This window comes from Melanerpes formicivorus, unplaced genomic scaffold (genome assembly GCF_026170545.1).
Source record: "Melanerpes formicivorus ecotype bairdi unplaced genomic scaffold, bMelFor1.0.p_v2 SCAF_5, whole genome shotgun sequence".
NCBI classification, from domain to species: Eukaryota; Metazoa; Chordata; class Aves; order Piciformes; family Picidae; genus Melanerpes; species Melanerpes formicivorus.
Genome location: NW_027142357.1, coordinates 31,600,641 through 31,617,991, shown reverse-complemented (window position 1 = coordinate 31,617,991; position 17,351 = coordinate 31,600,641). Strand labels below are relative to the sequence as shown.

General features: G+C 42.2%; 1 protein-coding gene across 7 annotated transcripts in view; it reads right to left on the bottom strand.

The window, feature by feature from the left end:
- KALRN (kalirin RhoGEF kinase) overlaps positions 1-17,351 on the bottom strand; it is a 556,957-nt gene that overhangs the window by 191,093 nt on the left and 348,513 nt on the right. For all 7 annotated transcript variants that reach the window (XM_068139021.1, XM_068139024.1, XM_068139015.1 and 4 more), the window contains exons 13-14: positions 15,911-16,085; positions 2,561-2,756 (exon numbers count right to left, since the gene is read on the bottom strand). In XM_068139021.1, coding sequence (XP_067995122.1) covers positions 2,561-2,756; positions 15,911-16,085 — 371 coding nt within the window. The remainder of the gene's footprint in view (positions 1-2,560; positions 2,757-15,910; positions 16,086-17,351) is intronic.

The following is a 17,351-nucleotide window of genomic DNA, read 5'->3' as shown; positions in this document are numbered from 1 at the left end:
ATGGCTACAGTCGAGTTTTGATTGAAGCAGTGGTGACACTGTACAATAGGAAGCAGCAGTAGCAGCTGATTTCCCAGAACCCCTGAGAGTTTGCAGCTCTGGCAGTGAGAGCAATCATCCCTTAACTTATGCACTGAATGACTATAATATAGGATTCAGGAAGTGGGAGTAAAATTAAATTATTTTTTTATGAAGTATAACTGTCCTTTATTGAAATAAGAAGCAGTAAGCTCCCTAGAGAAATCTCTCTGATTTTGCCACTCCCCCAGCCTTTAGCCTTCAGTGCATGGCAGACACGACCATTACATTTAATTAACTACAGTTACTCCACAACCCCATGAGGCTTCTGCTTCCTTGCCTTTGGGACTGAAGGATTTTCAGTGAGTTGGCTTCACAGAAAGTGATCTTGGATAATCCTGTAAAAACACTTAAAAAGTCACTTCATTTAGTTGCTAATCTTTTGTCTGCAATCCAAAAGAAGTAATTTCTAACTTCTTGACAAAAAAGAGAGAATTATTATTCGTAAAAATCAGTCACTAAGACTGTGCTCAGTTCTGAATCATATTCTTTACCTCCCAGAGATTTCAATTCATATAAAGACCTTTTCAAGATGGGAGCAGGGCAAGTGAGGGAAGGAAGCATCTTAACTGATGTATCAGGACAAGTTATGTATCCATTTGCTGGAACGTGTCCAGTGAAGGGCAATGAAGTTGGTGAGGGGTTTGGAACACAAGCCCTGTGAGGAGAGGCTGAGGGAGCTGGGGTTGCTTAAGCTGGAGAAGAGGAGACTCAGGGGAGACCTTATTGCTTTCTACAACTGCCTTAAGGGAGGTTGTAGACAGGCAGAGGTTGGGCTCTTCTCCCACACAACCTGTACCAGAACAAGAGGACACAGTCTCAGGCTGCGCCAGGGAAGGTTTAGGTTGGATGTTAGGAAGAAGTTCTATACAGAGAGAGTGATTGCCCATTGGAATGGGCTGCCCGGGGAGGTGGTGGAGTCACCATCATTGGAGGTGTTCAGGAGGAGACTTGATAGGGTGCTTGGTTGCATGATTTAGTTGATTAGGTGGGTTGGATTAGTTGATAGGTTGGATGTGATGACCTTGAAGGTCTCTTCCAACCTGGTCTGGTCTGGTCTGGTCTGGTCTGGTCTGGTCTGGTCTGGTCTATTCTATTCTATTCTATTCTATTCTATTCTATTCTATTCTATCCTATCCTATCCCAGAAAGCCAGAGAGGTGAAGCATAGGAGCAGGCATACTGAAGGCTGATCGCATAGAAGCTCACACACATGGTTCATAAAATGCACTGGCTTGACTAGTTCACAACATTCCTTTGTAGCAGTACTTAAGCCTCTGTTGAGTGCAGCTTACCAGATCAAGCTGAATACTGTCAGATTTTTTTAATGGTGGGTGCCTATGGGTAAAATGTTTGCCAAAGAATAAAACCATAATAATACTTTTTATTTTGAAAATGCAATTTGGGAGGGAAAGAACAGGAATTGCTCTTGCTTTACACTCTTTCCAAACCTGTAAGATAGTTAAACCACTTCACAAGTAACATTCACTTCTGAACTTCACCCAATGATTAATCAGAATTATGATATCCCTTTTCCAGATGCAAGGAAACAAAAAAATCCTGATTCATAGGATGTTCTAGAAATAGGATCCTACTGCTGAGAAGCAGAGTGACAATATCAGACAGACTCCCCATCAATATGAATCAAATCTGACATTTAGTAGCACATGGCAAAGCTGGAATTTTGTTTGTTTGGTTTGGTTTTTTGTTTGTTTGTTTAGCATCCACATTGTTACTTTTAACTTTCAGCTGCATGTTGAAAAGGAAGACTCAGGTATGTTTATCATATTTCTTCTTAATACAAAATAATTCCAATTAGAGTTGGCTGAAAACAGAAGGTCCATTTCAGGACTGGTTTCTAGGCTCTTGTACTTTCCCAGGAGGCTCTTGGATAACTAGCGTCTTTCTCTCCTCATTCCTCTTTGCCCCCACCCCTTGGTCATGTCTGAACCCTGAAATGGTACTCAAGTCTGGGGAGAATGAAGTCAGTATGTCTGGTCAGTTTGTCTCTCAAAGTGTAGTTGCAGAAAAGGTTAGCAAGGTTAGGAGCCTAGAAGGACTAGATTTCATGCAGACCTCTGGTCACACCAGCCAGCTCAAGCATCTGTAACTCATGACTCACTGCAGTGCTTGTTTCTGAGCTGGTGCAATAACAAGGAGTGTAACTTGTCTTGTCTTCCTCTCTCCATCCACTTTAGAACTGATCACAAATTCCATCCTGCAGTTGTGAAACATTCTGAATGAGATTTGAAAGCTAGTTTCCTCAGTGAGTTCAGTCTAAAGAAACAAAAATTTTTGACATATACTGTTGAACCAAAGAATTTCCCAAACTTGCAGAATATTTCTGGGATTGGAGAGAGAGGTATTGTCTGTACTTATGTCAAAAGCTGACGCACTTGGTATACATTTTAAGGTGTTAGGGGCTTTCTTGGTTTTGTGAGTTTTACTCTCACATAAAACAGAAATCAATTTGTTCTGCTCACCTGAAGCCTGGACCTCCATGATGTATTGGTGTAAATCTTGCCCTTGCTGGATGACTTCAAAGGTCATGTTGTTCATAGCCAACTTCCGTTCGGTGTGACGCTGCAAACGCTGCTCAGCCAGGGTGAGGTCTTCGGTATTGAAATCGTTCATTTGTCTCAGCAGATCTTCATTCCAGGCATCTAACTCTGCTGTGACCTTCATGGGCAGAAGACAGACACTGTATTCGCTCAAGATCAAGTTAAAAAACATGTTCTCAAACTGTGGTTGGATCACAGAAGTACTTTGCATTCTTAGTCTGATCCAGAAACCTGCACACCACCACCTCAAAACATTCTGGATTTTCCCTACTTAAGACCACGCTTAAGATTTCCCTTAGATGAGGATCCACGAACAGGTTATTGGTCCAACAAGAAATCTGACACATTCTTTTTCCCTTACACATTCTAAGGAGCACTGTAAAAGAAGACCTACTACATTCACATGGATGGTAGAGATAATACTTGTGAACAAATTCAAATTTAAATGCAGATGTAATGCTTACAGAATCACAAACCAATTTGCAACCCCTGTGACCACCTAATCCCAAAATGGCCTGAAGGTTTCTAAAAACATCTTGCAACACACTGAAATGTCACATATTACAGATGGAAATATTATTGATTCTATCCTCATAAAATTGAAATTATAAGCTGCATACATTAAGTTTTAAAGCATGCATTCCTGTGCAACCTGATCCAGGCAAACCTGCTTAGCAGAAACTTTGGGCTAGAAGGCTCCAGGAGGTCCCTTCCAACCACTACCATTCTGTGATGTTACTTTTATCAATGTAATGCATTGTGAAGAATATATACCTGTTGTTCAGAGAAAATGCATTAAGAGACTAAATATTTTGTTATGAATCTGAGTCAACCACCACAGCATTGACCACAGCTGTACAATGAGTCCTGTGCTGTGCTTTGAGGGAATTAGAGTATTTTTTTTAAGTGTCTTTCTGCTGTTCTCAACGGACTTTGGAATCAGGCCCTGTATAAATCTTGTCTCCTGTGTCTTCTGTATTTTAGATTTTTAACCCAAAAGTAGCCAACCTGTACCAAAGTCCTTCTCCATTTTTGCCTGTTCAGTTAAACCAAGATCTAACCTCCTACCAAACAGCACAGTCTCACCTCAACCTAGACTCTGCTGCTGTGGACAAAAGTGAGGGAATGTGCTCGTGACAATGAATGAGGGAGGGGGGACAAGGGAAATGGGAATTAAATCAGGCATATAGGTTAGTACTGTGCAGAATTTAAATTTTGAAAGTATCAAAAACATTAAACAAATGCCTTGATTCTGATTTTATGGGGTCAGTTCCCCATAGCTTGATTCAGAAAAGCTAAAACTTGGTATCCGAATTTCCACTCACATTATAATGTAGCGAAAAGTTTTCTCTCTGACTAAAAAGGTCTTCAGTGCCTGTATGCAGTCAGGGGCTTAACTAGCAAACCAAGAGTAAACATATTCCTGTTGGAAGAGGTTTCTGTGTAGCTTTAGAAGACTATAGGAAGATGTAAAAGAGGTTGTTTTCAGATAGCTTTGGAGGACAGTAGGGAAGATTTGCCTTTGCTCAAGTTAGAGAGAGCTATGTTTTGTCTTTGAGAGTAATGTAAACACCTTGGAACTGAAGGAGACAAGCTGGGTAGAATCTGATTGGATGTGTTAAAATATTGTTTTGTTATTTTGACCTATTGTATGCCTTAATTACACATATGCCAGTAGAAAATGACCAATTGAGATGTGACACATGTGCCTTCTGATAGACTATATAACTTTGCTGTACAATGTAATAAACGTCTTCACTTGCTAACATCTGGTGCTGAAAGCATTTGTTGAGGCAAACCCAACATCTATCAAACATCTATACTTTTACATTTTCCATTCAGTTTTCAACTCCAGGAGACAAACATTAGATCCAATACAGGCAGAAGAAGGCAACTCAAACAGTCTGGCTCTCACCCTTCTCACATCAGAACAGATGTGAGTACAGAGTTTTGCATTTGAAGGCAAAAAAATCTTAGGCTCTTTATTTGAGAGAAGCAGATTTACTCAACCAAGAACCTAGGACCTGAGCTCCAGGGTGAAAGGCAGAATGTGGATATCCTGAGGGGCTTCTATTTTTCATCAGCTTATTCTATTGCCCATTCCACTCAATTACCTTTAAATAATAACTATCTCTAGTCTCTTTGGCCCCATTCCTGATCCCAGCAGCCTCTGATTCATTCACATCGCAGCTGGAGTCCTTGAACTGCGGAGGCTTATTGGCAGATTTAACAGTTATGGAGAAATGGTCAAGGTAGATGCTGGATTTCCAACCCGGTTAATTCTGTTCTATTCTATTCTGGAGACAAATCCTCAGCTAACAGTAATTGAAACAGAGGTGGTCTTGAACCTGTTTCAAACTACAAAGAGTAAGATTAACTTAGAGTAAGTGCAGGTTCCTACAGTCATGACAGTAACAATTAAAGTTCGATACAAAGCCCTTTCTGCTCTTTGAAGTGGACAAGCAAGCGATATAAGTGAATCAGAAGAAATTTTTTTCTTGAGCTCTTAAAAATATTGTCTGGTTCAATTTATTGCACTGATTTTCAGGCTGATAAAACATAATTATATGAAATTTGGCAAGAATTCACAAAGTACTTCCCACTTTCCCTTGAACGCTCTCATGCATGGGCACTCAGGAAGATGTCTAAAAGCATTTATAAGTGACAGTCACAGAAAAGATTGGAACAATCACAGAATGTGTTACATTAGTGTGCTCTGACAGCCATGATGCTTATGATATGGGGATGATTCTGATCAAAACAAAATCTCTCTATCCTGTTTATGTCTATGGACATCAACTCCAGGACAGGAAAATGTAAATCCTGAGGGCTGAACTGTCTGGGGAGTCAACAATGGACTCATGAAAAAAAATAATCAACACATGATCCTACAAGTATACTGAGATCCAGCATTTCCACAAAGCTGCCTGTGCAAACCCCTCTGCTGTGATGTTGTTACTTGAGCTGTTTTTCCACTTGGCTGCGGGAGGGCCACTGATCAACATTGCTTTTATTGTTAATCTACCGTAATTTCCACTCAAGAACAGGAAAGTGACAGTTCCTAAATATACTACTTTTTGCCCTTTAGGCCTGAGTGTCCAAGACAGGTCTGTAGCAGTGGAGCATCAACAAATTCCCAGGCAACTAGTGCTCCTTATGTTCATGTTGACAACCATCTTCCACCAGGCTCCCCATACAGGAGGAGCTGCACTTAAGTATCTACCTATCCTACAAGCCATTGTAAGGGACTAAAGGGCTTGTTCTCCATTATCTGCACTCCCTGATCAAATCAGTGCTTCCAGTTAAAGAGCTCAGGACATGAGCTGATAACACAGGATGAAAATCCAGCCCATGGTGCTCCATGTCAAATTGGCAGGACCAGGAACAAAGACTGCACCTGGGGGAAGGGAAGTTGCCTCTAAGCAGGAGCTCATGAAGTAGTGACGATCATCCCACATGCTGGGTTAGAGGAAGAAAGAAAGGAGCCAGGCACAGCAAGAGGCAGAACATCACCAAATTTCTCAGCAAAGCATGTGCAGGAAGGTTGGGTACATTGCTCTGAGTAACTGAGACAAACAGATGGCTAGAATGGAATGTAAAGCACATAAAGGCAAAGAAGCCATAGCAGAGCTGTGATAACAACCCAGGTTTCCTGAATACCAGGCTGCTTTGCCAATCTCATGAAGACATTAGCTTTTTTTATCTGTACAACCAATGCCTCAAAATCCCAGAATTTTCTGTACTTTAAACTGGACCATATGGAAATAGCAATAGGTCTCTAACTGGTTGGACTTGGGTATAGGGAAAATGATGTATTTCTCTTCAGCAAGAAGTTGTAATTAGGCAGCTCTGTTAACTACAGATCTGTATTCTTCACATCTTAAATAAATACAAAACCCTGGATGCTTTCACAGGTTGGCCAGGCATTGACATCTATGATGAAACTTGGACTGCATCAGACAAAAAGTGTTATATCTGCTAAGCTGTGGTAAGAGTCAACTGCACTGAGCCTGTGTCAGGAACTGTCTCATAAATGCAGCTCACCTGGCCACTAATTTATTTCATTCCCTTTTGACCCAGAGAAATGGCTGATTAGGGCTTACTCTATTCATTCTGCTAGATTTTGGGGGGAAGAACAGACAGCACTTCTTTATTTACTTCCCACTGTTTGTGATTCTAAATGTACCTTAGCATCTCTCACGCACTGAGAGAAGGGAAACCCTGCCTTAGGAGAAGCCTTGAGCTCTGCTCTGTTCTGCTGTGGTGTGGGAGAAATCGTATCAAAAGCAGAAGGGTCGTCAGAGCAGCAACAGTGACAGTGCACAGGTCTGCATGAGCAAAAGCAGAAGACTTATCCTCAGGTGCCCATTCTTTCAAGAAAAGCTGCACATGAGCCTCATTGTCAGCCATGCTCTGGCTGACTGGAAGAAGACATGCTTCTTCCTTGCAGGTCATGTACATTTGGTGGCCAAAAAAGAGAGCTCCTTATTACTACAGGAAGGTCAAGGGGTCCCAGAGAATTCATTGACAAAGACATGACAAAGCTATTAATTGAATGAGCCTAGAAAGCACACTTCCTCACTCTTCACCTGATGCTGGGAGGAGAAACTAATGCTGGTAATGAACCCAGTCTACTGTTAAATGAGATACCTGAGAGCAGTGCTTCCAGAGCAGTGGAGGAAGCACAAGAAGTTCTACACAAAGAGAGTGATTGCCCATTGGAATGGGCTGCCTGGGGAGGTGGTGGAGTTGCCATCATTGGAGGTGTTCAGGAGGAGACTTGATGGGGTGCTTGGTGCCATGGTTTAGTTGTTTAGGTGAGTTGGATTGGTTGATGGGTTGGACGGGATGATCTTGAAGGTCTCTTCCAACCTGGTGTATTCTATGTATTCTATGAGTTACATCAGCACCTGAACACATACTGGGTTTGTGCTGAGCTCCACACTGTTATCACAAGGCTACAGAAGATACACAGACTCTGTCTGTTTTCCATGCAGACACAGTTACCACAGCCCAGAGTACACACTCTTTAGTCAAGATTCCTCCTTAAAGCAGTAGCTTTAATATATCCAAATTCCTAATACTGCAATGCTGCTGCATTTGCTGCTTCCTGGATTTGACAGGCTGTAACACCAGCAAGGTGTGACAAAGAAAGGTGTTCAGTACTGAAGAAAGAGGAGAGGTATAGAGAAGAGGTATGCAAGTGAAAAGCAATAGCAGTAATAATAAAACCATTTTCAGTCCAGCCATTTCATGCCTACACTGCAGTCTGCTTGTGAATTAGGCCAAAGAGTCTGCTCAAGCTGCAGCAGATGCTGTGCAGGCTATTCTACATCTGCAATAATTCCATATCTAAATCCTAAGTTGAGTGGGTTTTGTTGGGCTGTTTGGGTTTGTTTGTTGTTTTTTCATGCTGCTGCTACTGAGATTTTCTAGCAAATGGTATTGCCAAGCTTGGAGTGCTGCTTGTTTGGCCTTAACTCAGTGTTTGACACCTGAAGTTGTTTTGTTTAATGCCAACCAGAAAATTTTTGTTTGCCAACTGAAGGAGGTGGAGAGGAGAAAGGAGGACTCAAGTAAAAGAAAATACATGTAATACAGCAAATGAATCACATAGGAGTTGATATTTTGAAGTAAAGGCTGTGAAGGGCATATGAGGAGGAGGGAAAGAAAGTTCTATCTTTGGGAGCAGGAGCGATCAACACAGAGAGTGGGCTCATGGGAGGGATCTGAAAAAGAGTAAAGATATTTGGGAAGAACAAGCAAATGTAGGAGGCAGGTTGTGAGAGGAATGATAATGCAGGTAGGAGGAGGAGCAAAGGTGAGAAGAGTGGGTAGAGCATGGGGATAAGGCAGGACAGGAAGAACAGGAACACAGGCACAGGGCAGATCTGTACAGAGCTCAGAATCAAGAAAAGGGAATATCTATCTCATTTGAAGAGGAAAAAAAAATGTGGCAGCCATACAACTGGGATGAAGAAATTGTGAAGATGGATGAGATGAGAGGTCAGATATGATCCAGGAAGCAGACAGAAAACAGTAATTGTGACTCCTGAATGCTGAAGGGAGAAGATCAGATCTCTAAGGCACCAGGCATGCCAGGGGCAAAATCACTTGGCTCTGCTTCAGCATTTAGAGCAGGCTGGAAGAGCAGAGGACAGGATGTGACAGTGTAAGTGGGCCTATGAGTACACTGACACTGATGATATATGGTAGAGGAGATGTAGGTAGGAAAGGGTGAATGAAACTGTCACTTCTACAGACCATGAGACAAAGTTTGCTGTTCTCCTTTCTCAGGGCTCAGTTTGAACTGTGCTGTGCAGTGTGACAATATTGTCACTCATTATTTTTGACAACAGACAGAGATGCCACACTGGCTTAGTGGGGACCTGGCCACTGAAGTGTGAAAAGGCTATCACAGTGATGATTCTGCTCCAAAAGACAAGGTGCCCAGAACAGCTTAGTGCTTACCTCTCCTTAAAATGACGTGCAGTTTGAAAACCTGGTATATGTGGAGAAGAAAAACAACAGCTCACTAAGCATAAGACATTATAGGACACCAGCTTAAGAACAAAAGAGGCTAAAATGTTTCTTACTATTCCCTTTCTTTCAAATGTATCTCAAGGTCTCTGTAACTCTTACTTCTAATAAAAATGCTCACATTTGCGTGTCAGCTGTAAGTCAGTGAGTCAGAAGTCTTGTACTTTCACATAGCTAATTCACTTGGAAGATTGTAAATAACAGTGAACTACTGTGAAAGCTGACTCCTGTCCCCTTCTAAGCTCATACTCAGAGACCGATGTGAACCACCAGAAGAGCCAGCAAGCAATGCTACACCCTTGGAGCAGTGTGGCTGGAAAGCTGTCTGGCAGAAAGGGACCTGGGGGTTCTAATCGACAAGCAACTGAATATGAGCAAGCAATGTGCCCAGGCTAACGGCATCCTGGCTTGTGTTAGAAGTGCTGTGTCCAGCAGGAGTAGGGAGGCGATAGTCCCCTTGTACTCAGCTCTGGGGAGACCACACCTTGAGTATTGTATCCAGTTTGGGGCACCTCAATACAAGAGTGTGCAGAGGAAGGCCATGAAGCTGGGGAAGGGCTTGGAGAATAAATCCAAAGAAGTTTCTTTGGAGTTAACTAACAACTGTTGCAAGAGTGGTGTTGACTGAGATCATACCTGTTCTCAGTCACAGGGTTTTACAGAGGCCTGCTAATGAATTTGATCATCTCTCTATAAAGATACAAGGGAAAATACGCAGCTAGACTCTGGATAGCAGTCATTTTTTTAGGGGTTGCAACTCAGTGCATTTTACCATTGATTTTTATGCATTTAATCAGCATTTTACTGTACATTTGCATTCATTCAAATAATGGCTAATAAACCTTTAAATGACTGTTTCTGAAGCAAGGGACAAAGTATACTTGACAGATTTTACCTGAGAATATAAATGCTGGAATAAGACCATGGTGCTTATGTATAACGTGCTCAGTGCGGTACCAGCACTGCTGCTAACGTCTGCCAGCTATTGTCCCTGGAGTCTTACACCCTATTCGCTCACAGTGGATCAACTGCCATATACTTCCATTGCATGAAACCTCCTGAGTTACTTGGCAGGCTGCTCAAACTCAGCTGAGGTCTGCACCAATATTGAAAAAATGACTATATAATCCTAACGATCCCACCTTGCCTTGAAATGTGCAGTGACTTGGTAAAGGAATAAAACATCTCAGGCGTCAAAGTTAGACACATTCCCTAAATAAAGAATGGGTTGTCATTTTATGGTTTGAAAACCTAAGGTAGAATAGCCTCCCATAGGGACACCCAGGGTTTCTCATGTTTCTGTTATGTCTGTTTCCAGGTGTTGTCATAGTTTGGATTTCATCATTTACCTCAAGAAACCAGAGTGTAAATATCAGTCAATATAATGAGATTCAGGCAATAAAGAACAGGCAGCACATGCTATGTGCCTGTGGGTTCCTATCCAAATTTGTATCTGCCAAACCTGCCTTGACTGAAGTACAAGACAAAAGCTTCCTGGGCTGCTTAGAAGTCCTAAATGAATGCAGCTGCTCTGTCCTGCCAAAGAAACAGGCAGGTGGCTTTTCTTTAAGTAAAACACTTCTCCTGAAGACAAAATGCAGTAATAGTTGGCAGGTTTCACCGAAGTACAAGAAAAGGTCCCATGATGTGATACCATACAGAGGAGCACAAAGAATTCTACAAAATACATAACTAAGGATGCTTCTAGGGGTGCTTGCTTGCCTGGATAGATAAGGACCTCTACACTTGACTAGATAAAAGGAACTTGTGCACTCAAGTAAGCAGAGAAGGAAAGTAAGTGGGACCCAAAGGAAGTTTGCGCCATCAAAAGTGCAAGGACTGGGGGATAAAGGAGAAACAAATTGGTCAAGGCTGGCCATGGGGTTGATAAGATATGAGAACTATGTCAAACAACCTAAGGGACATGTGCAAAGTGTCAATTGCATGTATTCATGAGTTCCAGGGAAATGTATAAATGTTAATTAGTGAATAATGTATAGAATGCTGACATATATTCTCTGGGAGATGCTCATTTGGATACACACATGGGTGGAAGGATCATGCTGTGTCCAGCTATCAATAAAGGAGTGCCTGCTCTCTACACTGTCATTGGTCTTAGGGAGTCTCTTTGCCTAAAGAAATGGAAGTAAGCGCTGCTTGTGCAGTAATCCTTAATTCTAAAGTTTGTCTGAACTTCAAATCTCTATCAACAAGAGAAGATTATAGAAAAGATCAAAAATTAAGAGGGCTACAAAGCAGATGGGTACAGTGCTAGTTTAGGAAGGAATGCCAAAGGAAAGGTTTATGTGATCTACAGGACAGATTTCAATACCTGGGGAGAACAGTAAAAGCAGGAAAGTGTCCAAAGCACAAGTGACACTCAGACACTTTATCCAAACACTGATCACTCAGTTGCCACTTATGAGTTTGAAAAATTCTTAATACTTTGCATTATTAAGAGGAAGAGAGAGAGAGAGGGGTAAGGAAAATTAACAGGACCAAAAATGTCTGACATCCAAACAGGATGGAAGGAGACAACATAAGATGTAACTATTCTCAGACTGAGCTCTCATGTGCAGCCTTCCAGAAAGCTGCTGGAGGCAGATGGGCTCCCTCAGCTGCATCCCTCTGGCTCCATGAAGGAAATGTAAGTTTTTTCTCTCACCAGAGTTCCCAGGGAAGGGTCCTCATCATAAAGGAGTCCCTGAATCATAAGAACTTGAGAACCAAGAATGAAAACACACACCTGAGGGGTGAAAATAGAAAACAAGATGCTTGACAAGGCAGAGGGAGCAAAGAGGACAAAAGCACATCAGAGAGGACAAGCTTTCAAGTTTGCATATGGTTTGCCTGTCCAGGAAGGAGAGAGATTAACATGACTGCAGCAGGTAGAGGGGTTTCATTAGGAATATGTTCAGTATGGCACTGCTCTTGGGACAGATGGAAGGGGGCTTATCTAGGCTAGAGAAAGAGAAGTTCATCTGACATTATTTCACTCTTCTTAATCTATGCAGGATCCAGGCTATTACAGAAAATTAAAACCTAAATACATTTCTAGCCATAGCTCAAGCTACCTGTCTTTAATAGGAAAAACAAATGCTTCATTTCATGTTTTAAATTCTGTCATCTTTTTCCCTTGAGAGCTTGGAACAGTCAACCATTAGAAATATTGCAAGCCATTTAGTTATGGTAACAACCCCCTCTTTGCTTCTCAACAAGAGCATGAGATAATTTTGTTACTTTTCATAGCGGTTTCCTACAGACTCAGACTCTTCAGTCTACTGCTGAGGCGACTGACTGCAATCTGGTTGCTAAGGATCATTATTGTGCCAATATGAGCCAATTCAGCTGTTGCTTGAAATGCATAGCACACATGTCATTTTAGATTTGATTTCTAACTGATTTTATTAGCCATCCAACTGTTTTTCTTGTCTGAGTACTAAATATTCTTATAAAACTCAGGGCACTGACCTGCACATATTTTTCCTGATGTGTTCAGCTGTAAACTACATACCATAAATACTATATAAACAAACCCCCATTCTTTTTCAGAAAGAAGCAGCTTTCTAAACCAAGTCACCTGCCCATAGACTCCTAGGAAATGCATCCTCAGATTTCCTTGTAATATTACTCTTGTAGAGGGAATTCAGATGTTCTTATGATAAAAAATAGCAAATCTACAGTGACAACTACGTGGTGATTTTCTTTAAATACCTTCCTAGCTAATCTGATTTGAGGAGACTCTGAAGCACATTCCCAGTTTAAAATATCTTAACATTATCACAGTCTTTTCAAATGTGTCTGTGAATACACAGAAGTAGAATTTGTGCAGGAAAAAAAACCCAGAGGGATCCACAAAGCATTCTCATCTCTGGCACCACATATGGAGGGAGCTGGGATAGGTCCAGAGGGACCTTGACAGGCTGGAGAGGTGGGCACAAGCCAACCTCATGAGGTTCAACAAGAGAAAGTGCAGGGTCCTGCATCTGGGTCAAGGCAATCCCAGGCACAAATACAGGCTGGGCAGGGACTGGCTGGAAAGCAGCCCTGAGGAGAGGGACCTGGGGGTGCTGGTGGACAAGAAGCTCATCATGAGCTCTCAGTGTGCACTTGCAGCCTGCAAAGCCAATCAGATCCTGGGCTGCATCAGGAGAAGTGTGGCCAGCAGGTCAAAGGAGGTGATTCTCCCCCTCAACTCAGCTCTGGTGAGACCCCACCTGGAGTACTGCGTCCAGTTCTGGAGCCCCTATTACAAGAGGGATATGGAGGTGCTAGAACGTGTCCAGAGAAGGGCCATGAGGATGAGCAGAAGGCTGGAGCACCTCTCCTATGAGGACAGACTGAAGGAGTTGGGGCTGTTCAGTCTGCAGAAGAGAAGGCTCCGAGGTGACCTTATTGGGGCCTTCCAATATCTGAAGGGGGCTACAAGAAAGCTGGGGAGGGACTTCTCAGGATCTCAGGTAGTGATAGGACTAGGGGGAATGGAATGAAGCTGGAGGTAGGGAGACTCAGGCTGGAGGTGAGGAGGAAGTTCTTCACCATGAGAGTGGTGAAGCCCTGGAATGGGTTGTCCAGGGAGGTGGTTGAGGCCCCATCCCTGGAGGTGTTTAAGCCCAGGCTGGATGAGGCTCTGGGCAGCCTGATCTAGTGTGGGGTGTCCCTGCCCATGGCAGGGGGGTTGGAACTAGATGATCCTTGTGGTTCCTTCCAACCCTGACTGATACTAAGTCACATCATCTCCCGATGCTTCGGTTGCCTCATCAGTAAAGCAATCCATGATGGTAACAGCCTTTGAGATCTTTGTCTGAAAGACTCTATGCAAAGAAAAAGAAGTTGAAAACGATAGGGTTTTAAACTTTTTTAAAAAAAGAGATCTTTACTTATATCTGCATAATTCTAGCTTCAGAGCTTGAATTTGCAGCGAAACAGACTGAGATCTTAATGAATGACTCACATGGGTTCACCATACAGACACATTTGGGTGTTGCAGAAGGACATACATTTTTCTTTCTTTCTTTTATTTTCCCCCCCTTCATTTTTGAAAACACAGGTGCTTTTTTTAGATATGTACAAGTATCTGCATTCACATTCCATTTGTATATTTAGAGTACAAGTCTCAATTTTTCAGCCTTTGCCACACCATTCTATCAAAATGTCTACTTAAATAGAGGAGGTGCTATAGACACTGAAAACTCCTAGATTTTGAATGTAGATTCACAAGACAAAGCATATCACTGGTGATGGAATGCACATATTGACACACACACACACATACTCACAAAGAATGCTGTAAGCAAAACAGAGCTATTCTAGTTGGCATAAACAACAAGCACTGTGGAACAGACCTTAGAACAAAACCTAAGTAGGCAGTCACAACAGGAAAGCTCAGATACTCCTCATTGATTTCCATCTCTAGTATCCAAGTATAGATCAAGACACCTAAACCCCTCTGTTTCCAGCCTTTTATCCCACTATAAATTATCAGGCAATGTCTTAAACAGTTAAAGTATAACAGAGCATTCTAAGGCTTCCATTTATTATCAGGACCCACCTTGAGATTACCTACAGATTTACAAACAACACCTTCAGGAATATATCATCATAGAACACTTAAAGGTGTTCATGAACTGAGCAAACACCAGAAGGATATAGTAGGAGAAATATGCCTCAGAAGGGATCTAAGTGTTGACACATGGTTTTCAAGTGCACAACTTAAATTAAGTGTTGTCCCTTTTCTGCATCATATCCTATCAGGATTACAGCAAGAAATCAAAGACATTGACTGGGGTCTCTTTGACATTTCTCAGTCCAAGAACACTTCAATGACTACTGTTTTGATGGGTTTTCCATCCACTGCTTTTGATCTCAACACAGAAGTACAGAACAGAACTGAAAGACCTTTGTTGCACAAGGACATACAAGTATACATCAACTTTCCCTTTTTGTCTTCTTTCCTTTATAAATAAATCCACTGTGATACTCTAAAAAGCCATCTTTTAATATATTTTCCTTTCATGCATGTTTTTTCACTTGGTGGTTTAAAGCCAAGCATGATTTAGGTTGGAAAAGACCTTCAAGACCATCAAGTCCAACCATTAACCCTACTCTAAGTTCACCACTAAACCATATCCCCAAGCACCATATCTACACAACTTTTAGACACATGCAGGGATAATGATTCAACAACTTCCCTGGGCAGCCCTTCAGCCAATCTTTTCAGTGATTCCACCCCCCCCCCCCCCCCCCCCCCCCCAAATATCCATCTTAAACTCTCCCTGGTTCAGCTTGAGGACATTCCCTCTTGTTCTATCACTAGTTATTTGGAAAAAGAGACCAACACCTACCTCATGGCAGCCTCCCTTCTATGTTTGTATCTGAAGAGACAAATCTCACTAGTAAGAGACACAGAACTTTCAAATCCCTGGGTGACTGCTGTCAGTGAAGAGTGATAGCAGGGGCATCTTATAAAGCTTCTCTGCAAAGCAGGCAGATTCTCAGCATAGTCAGTTAAGCAGGCATGAATTTATTTCAGTGCATTCTAGCACTAAAATATGTTGAAGTGTATTTTTAGCTTCAACCTGCCAACCTTAAAACCTGGTTGTAACTCTCTCTCTTCCTCACTGGACAGCTGAGCATAATCAAACAACTCCAGGTGTATCCTAACAGAGTATGTTTATATATTCTCCTCTTCCCACAGCTCTACCTTTCTCAGGTCACGCAGCCAGCTCTTACCTCAATGGTGTACTGCTCAAAAATCCGGAGCTGAAGGAAAATGTCTAGCTTAATCTTCCTCTCATGGAAGAGCTCTTCCATCTGTACCTGGGCCTCGTCGAGCTGCTGAAGGACTGATTCAATGTGGCTGATGGAGCTATTGTGTGGAGTCTTATTGTTGGAAACAGCAGAATCCCTGTAACAAGGCAGAGAGCATGGTTAAAGGTGAGCTTTAGGCAGGCAAAAGAGCAAGAATGACACATTAGTGATTCTGCGTGCTGTTGAGAAGCAAACCCAAGCACAAAGAGCTGAGGGAAGGTATATGCAGCACCCATTCCTTCTACTCACTGAAATCCTGCAACTCCTGAGATCAGCACAAACTTGAACAAAGTGATCATCCCTTCCTATGTCCTGACACTGCAACCTTACACACTTGGGAGGGGGAAGGGAGGAGAATGACACACTCACAGGCTTTCTTGAGAAGAAAGGCTGGCAATCCCTTTAATCCTACAGAGTGACCTGCTCCAGTCTATATTCAGAAGAAGCTCAGAGATGCTAGTTATCCACCCAGACTTTACCAAGTTAACTTCATGCATTTGTTTTATTACTTATAGACTATTTGACTCAGAATTACCAGCATTTTAGATCCTGTATTACATAGTACAGCAACAGATGCCGAATACAGTGCAAAAAACTCCACTGAAGGGAAACACCTTTCAAACACTGTAGACAGACTGACCTGCCCTTCCACTGGGGTAAGAGAAACAAGACACACCTGTGAGAGGTCAGCTGCTGCTCCATATACACCTTTCATATACAGGCAGCAGGAGGGAGTTAGCCCTTTAACTAGTAGGCTGGGACCAATGGGAAGTTTGATGCACCTGAAAGAAGTCTTAGCATGGCCATAGGACAGTCCTGACACTTTCTTTTCTATTTGTGCTCTCACATATATCAGTAAGGCTCACCTACAGTCTGTTGTGCCTTCAGGACATTTTTTTGTCAGTAAGTGTTTTATGGATAAAGAACCTTTGCAGACATAAAGAGATGAGATTTATCCTTAAATATGCCACAGAAGGTCCCTCTAGTTTAGCAAGAGTCAGAAAGGAAACTGTAGCCATAATTTAATCTTGGTTTTGGTACTTCAGCTAAAATAAGATTTAGATGTGGTGGTTTTCTCCGTCCATCTTGCTCAAAGGTGCATGACAGCAGCTGCATTATTTGGCACACTACACCCAAGCCAACTGAAAACCCTGTCAAATATGCTGTTGGAAAGATCTGTGCACTGGTAAAAGGAAGCAGGTAAGTCAGGTTAATATTTCAATATTCATCAATATTTCCTATCAACCTCCAGATATGGTAGGGGACACATTTACAAATCCAACAGCACACACTGGACTATGGATGCACCAACAAACTCCCACGTGTGCAGCAAACTGGTCCAGAATATCAAAGACAATTAAAA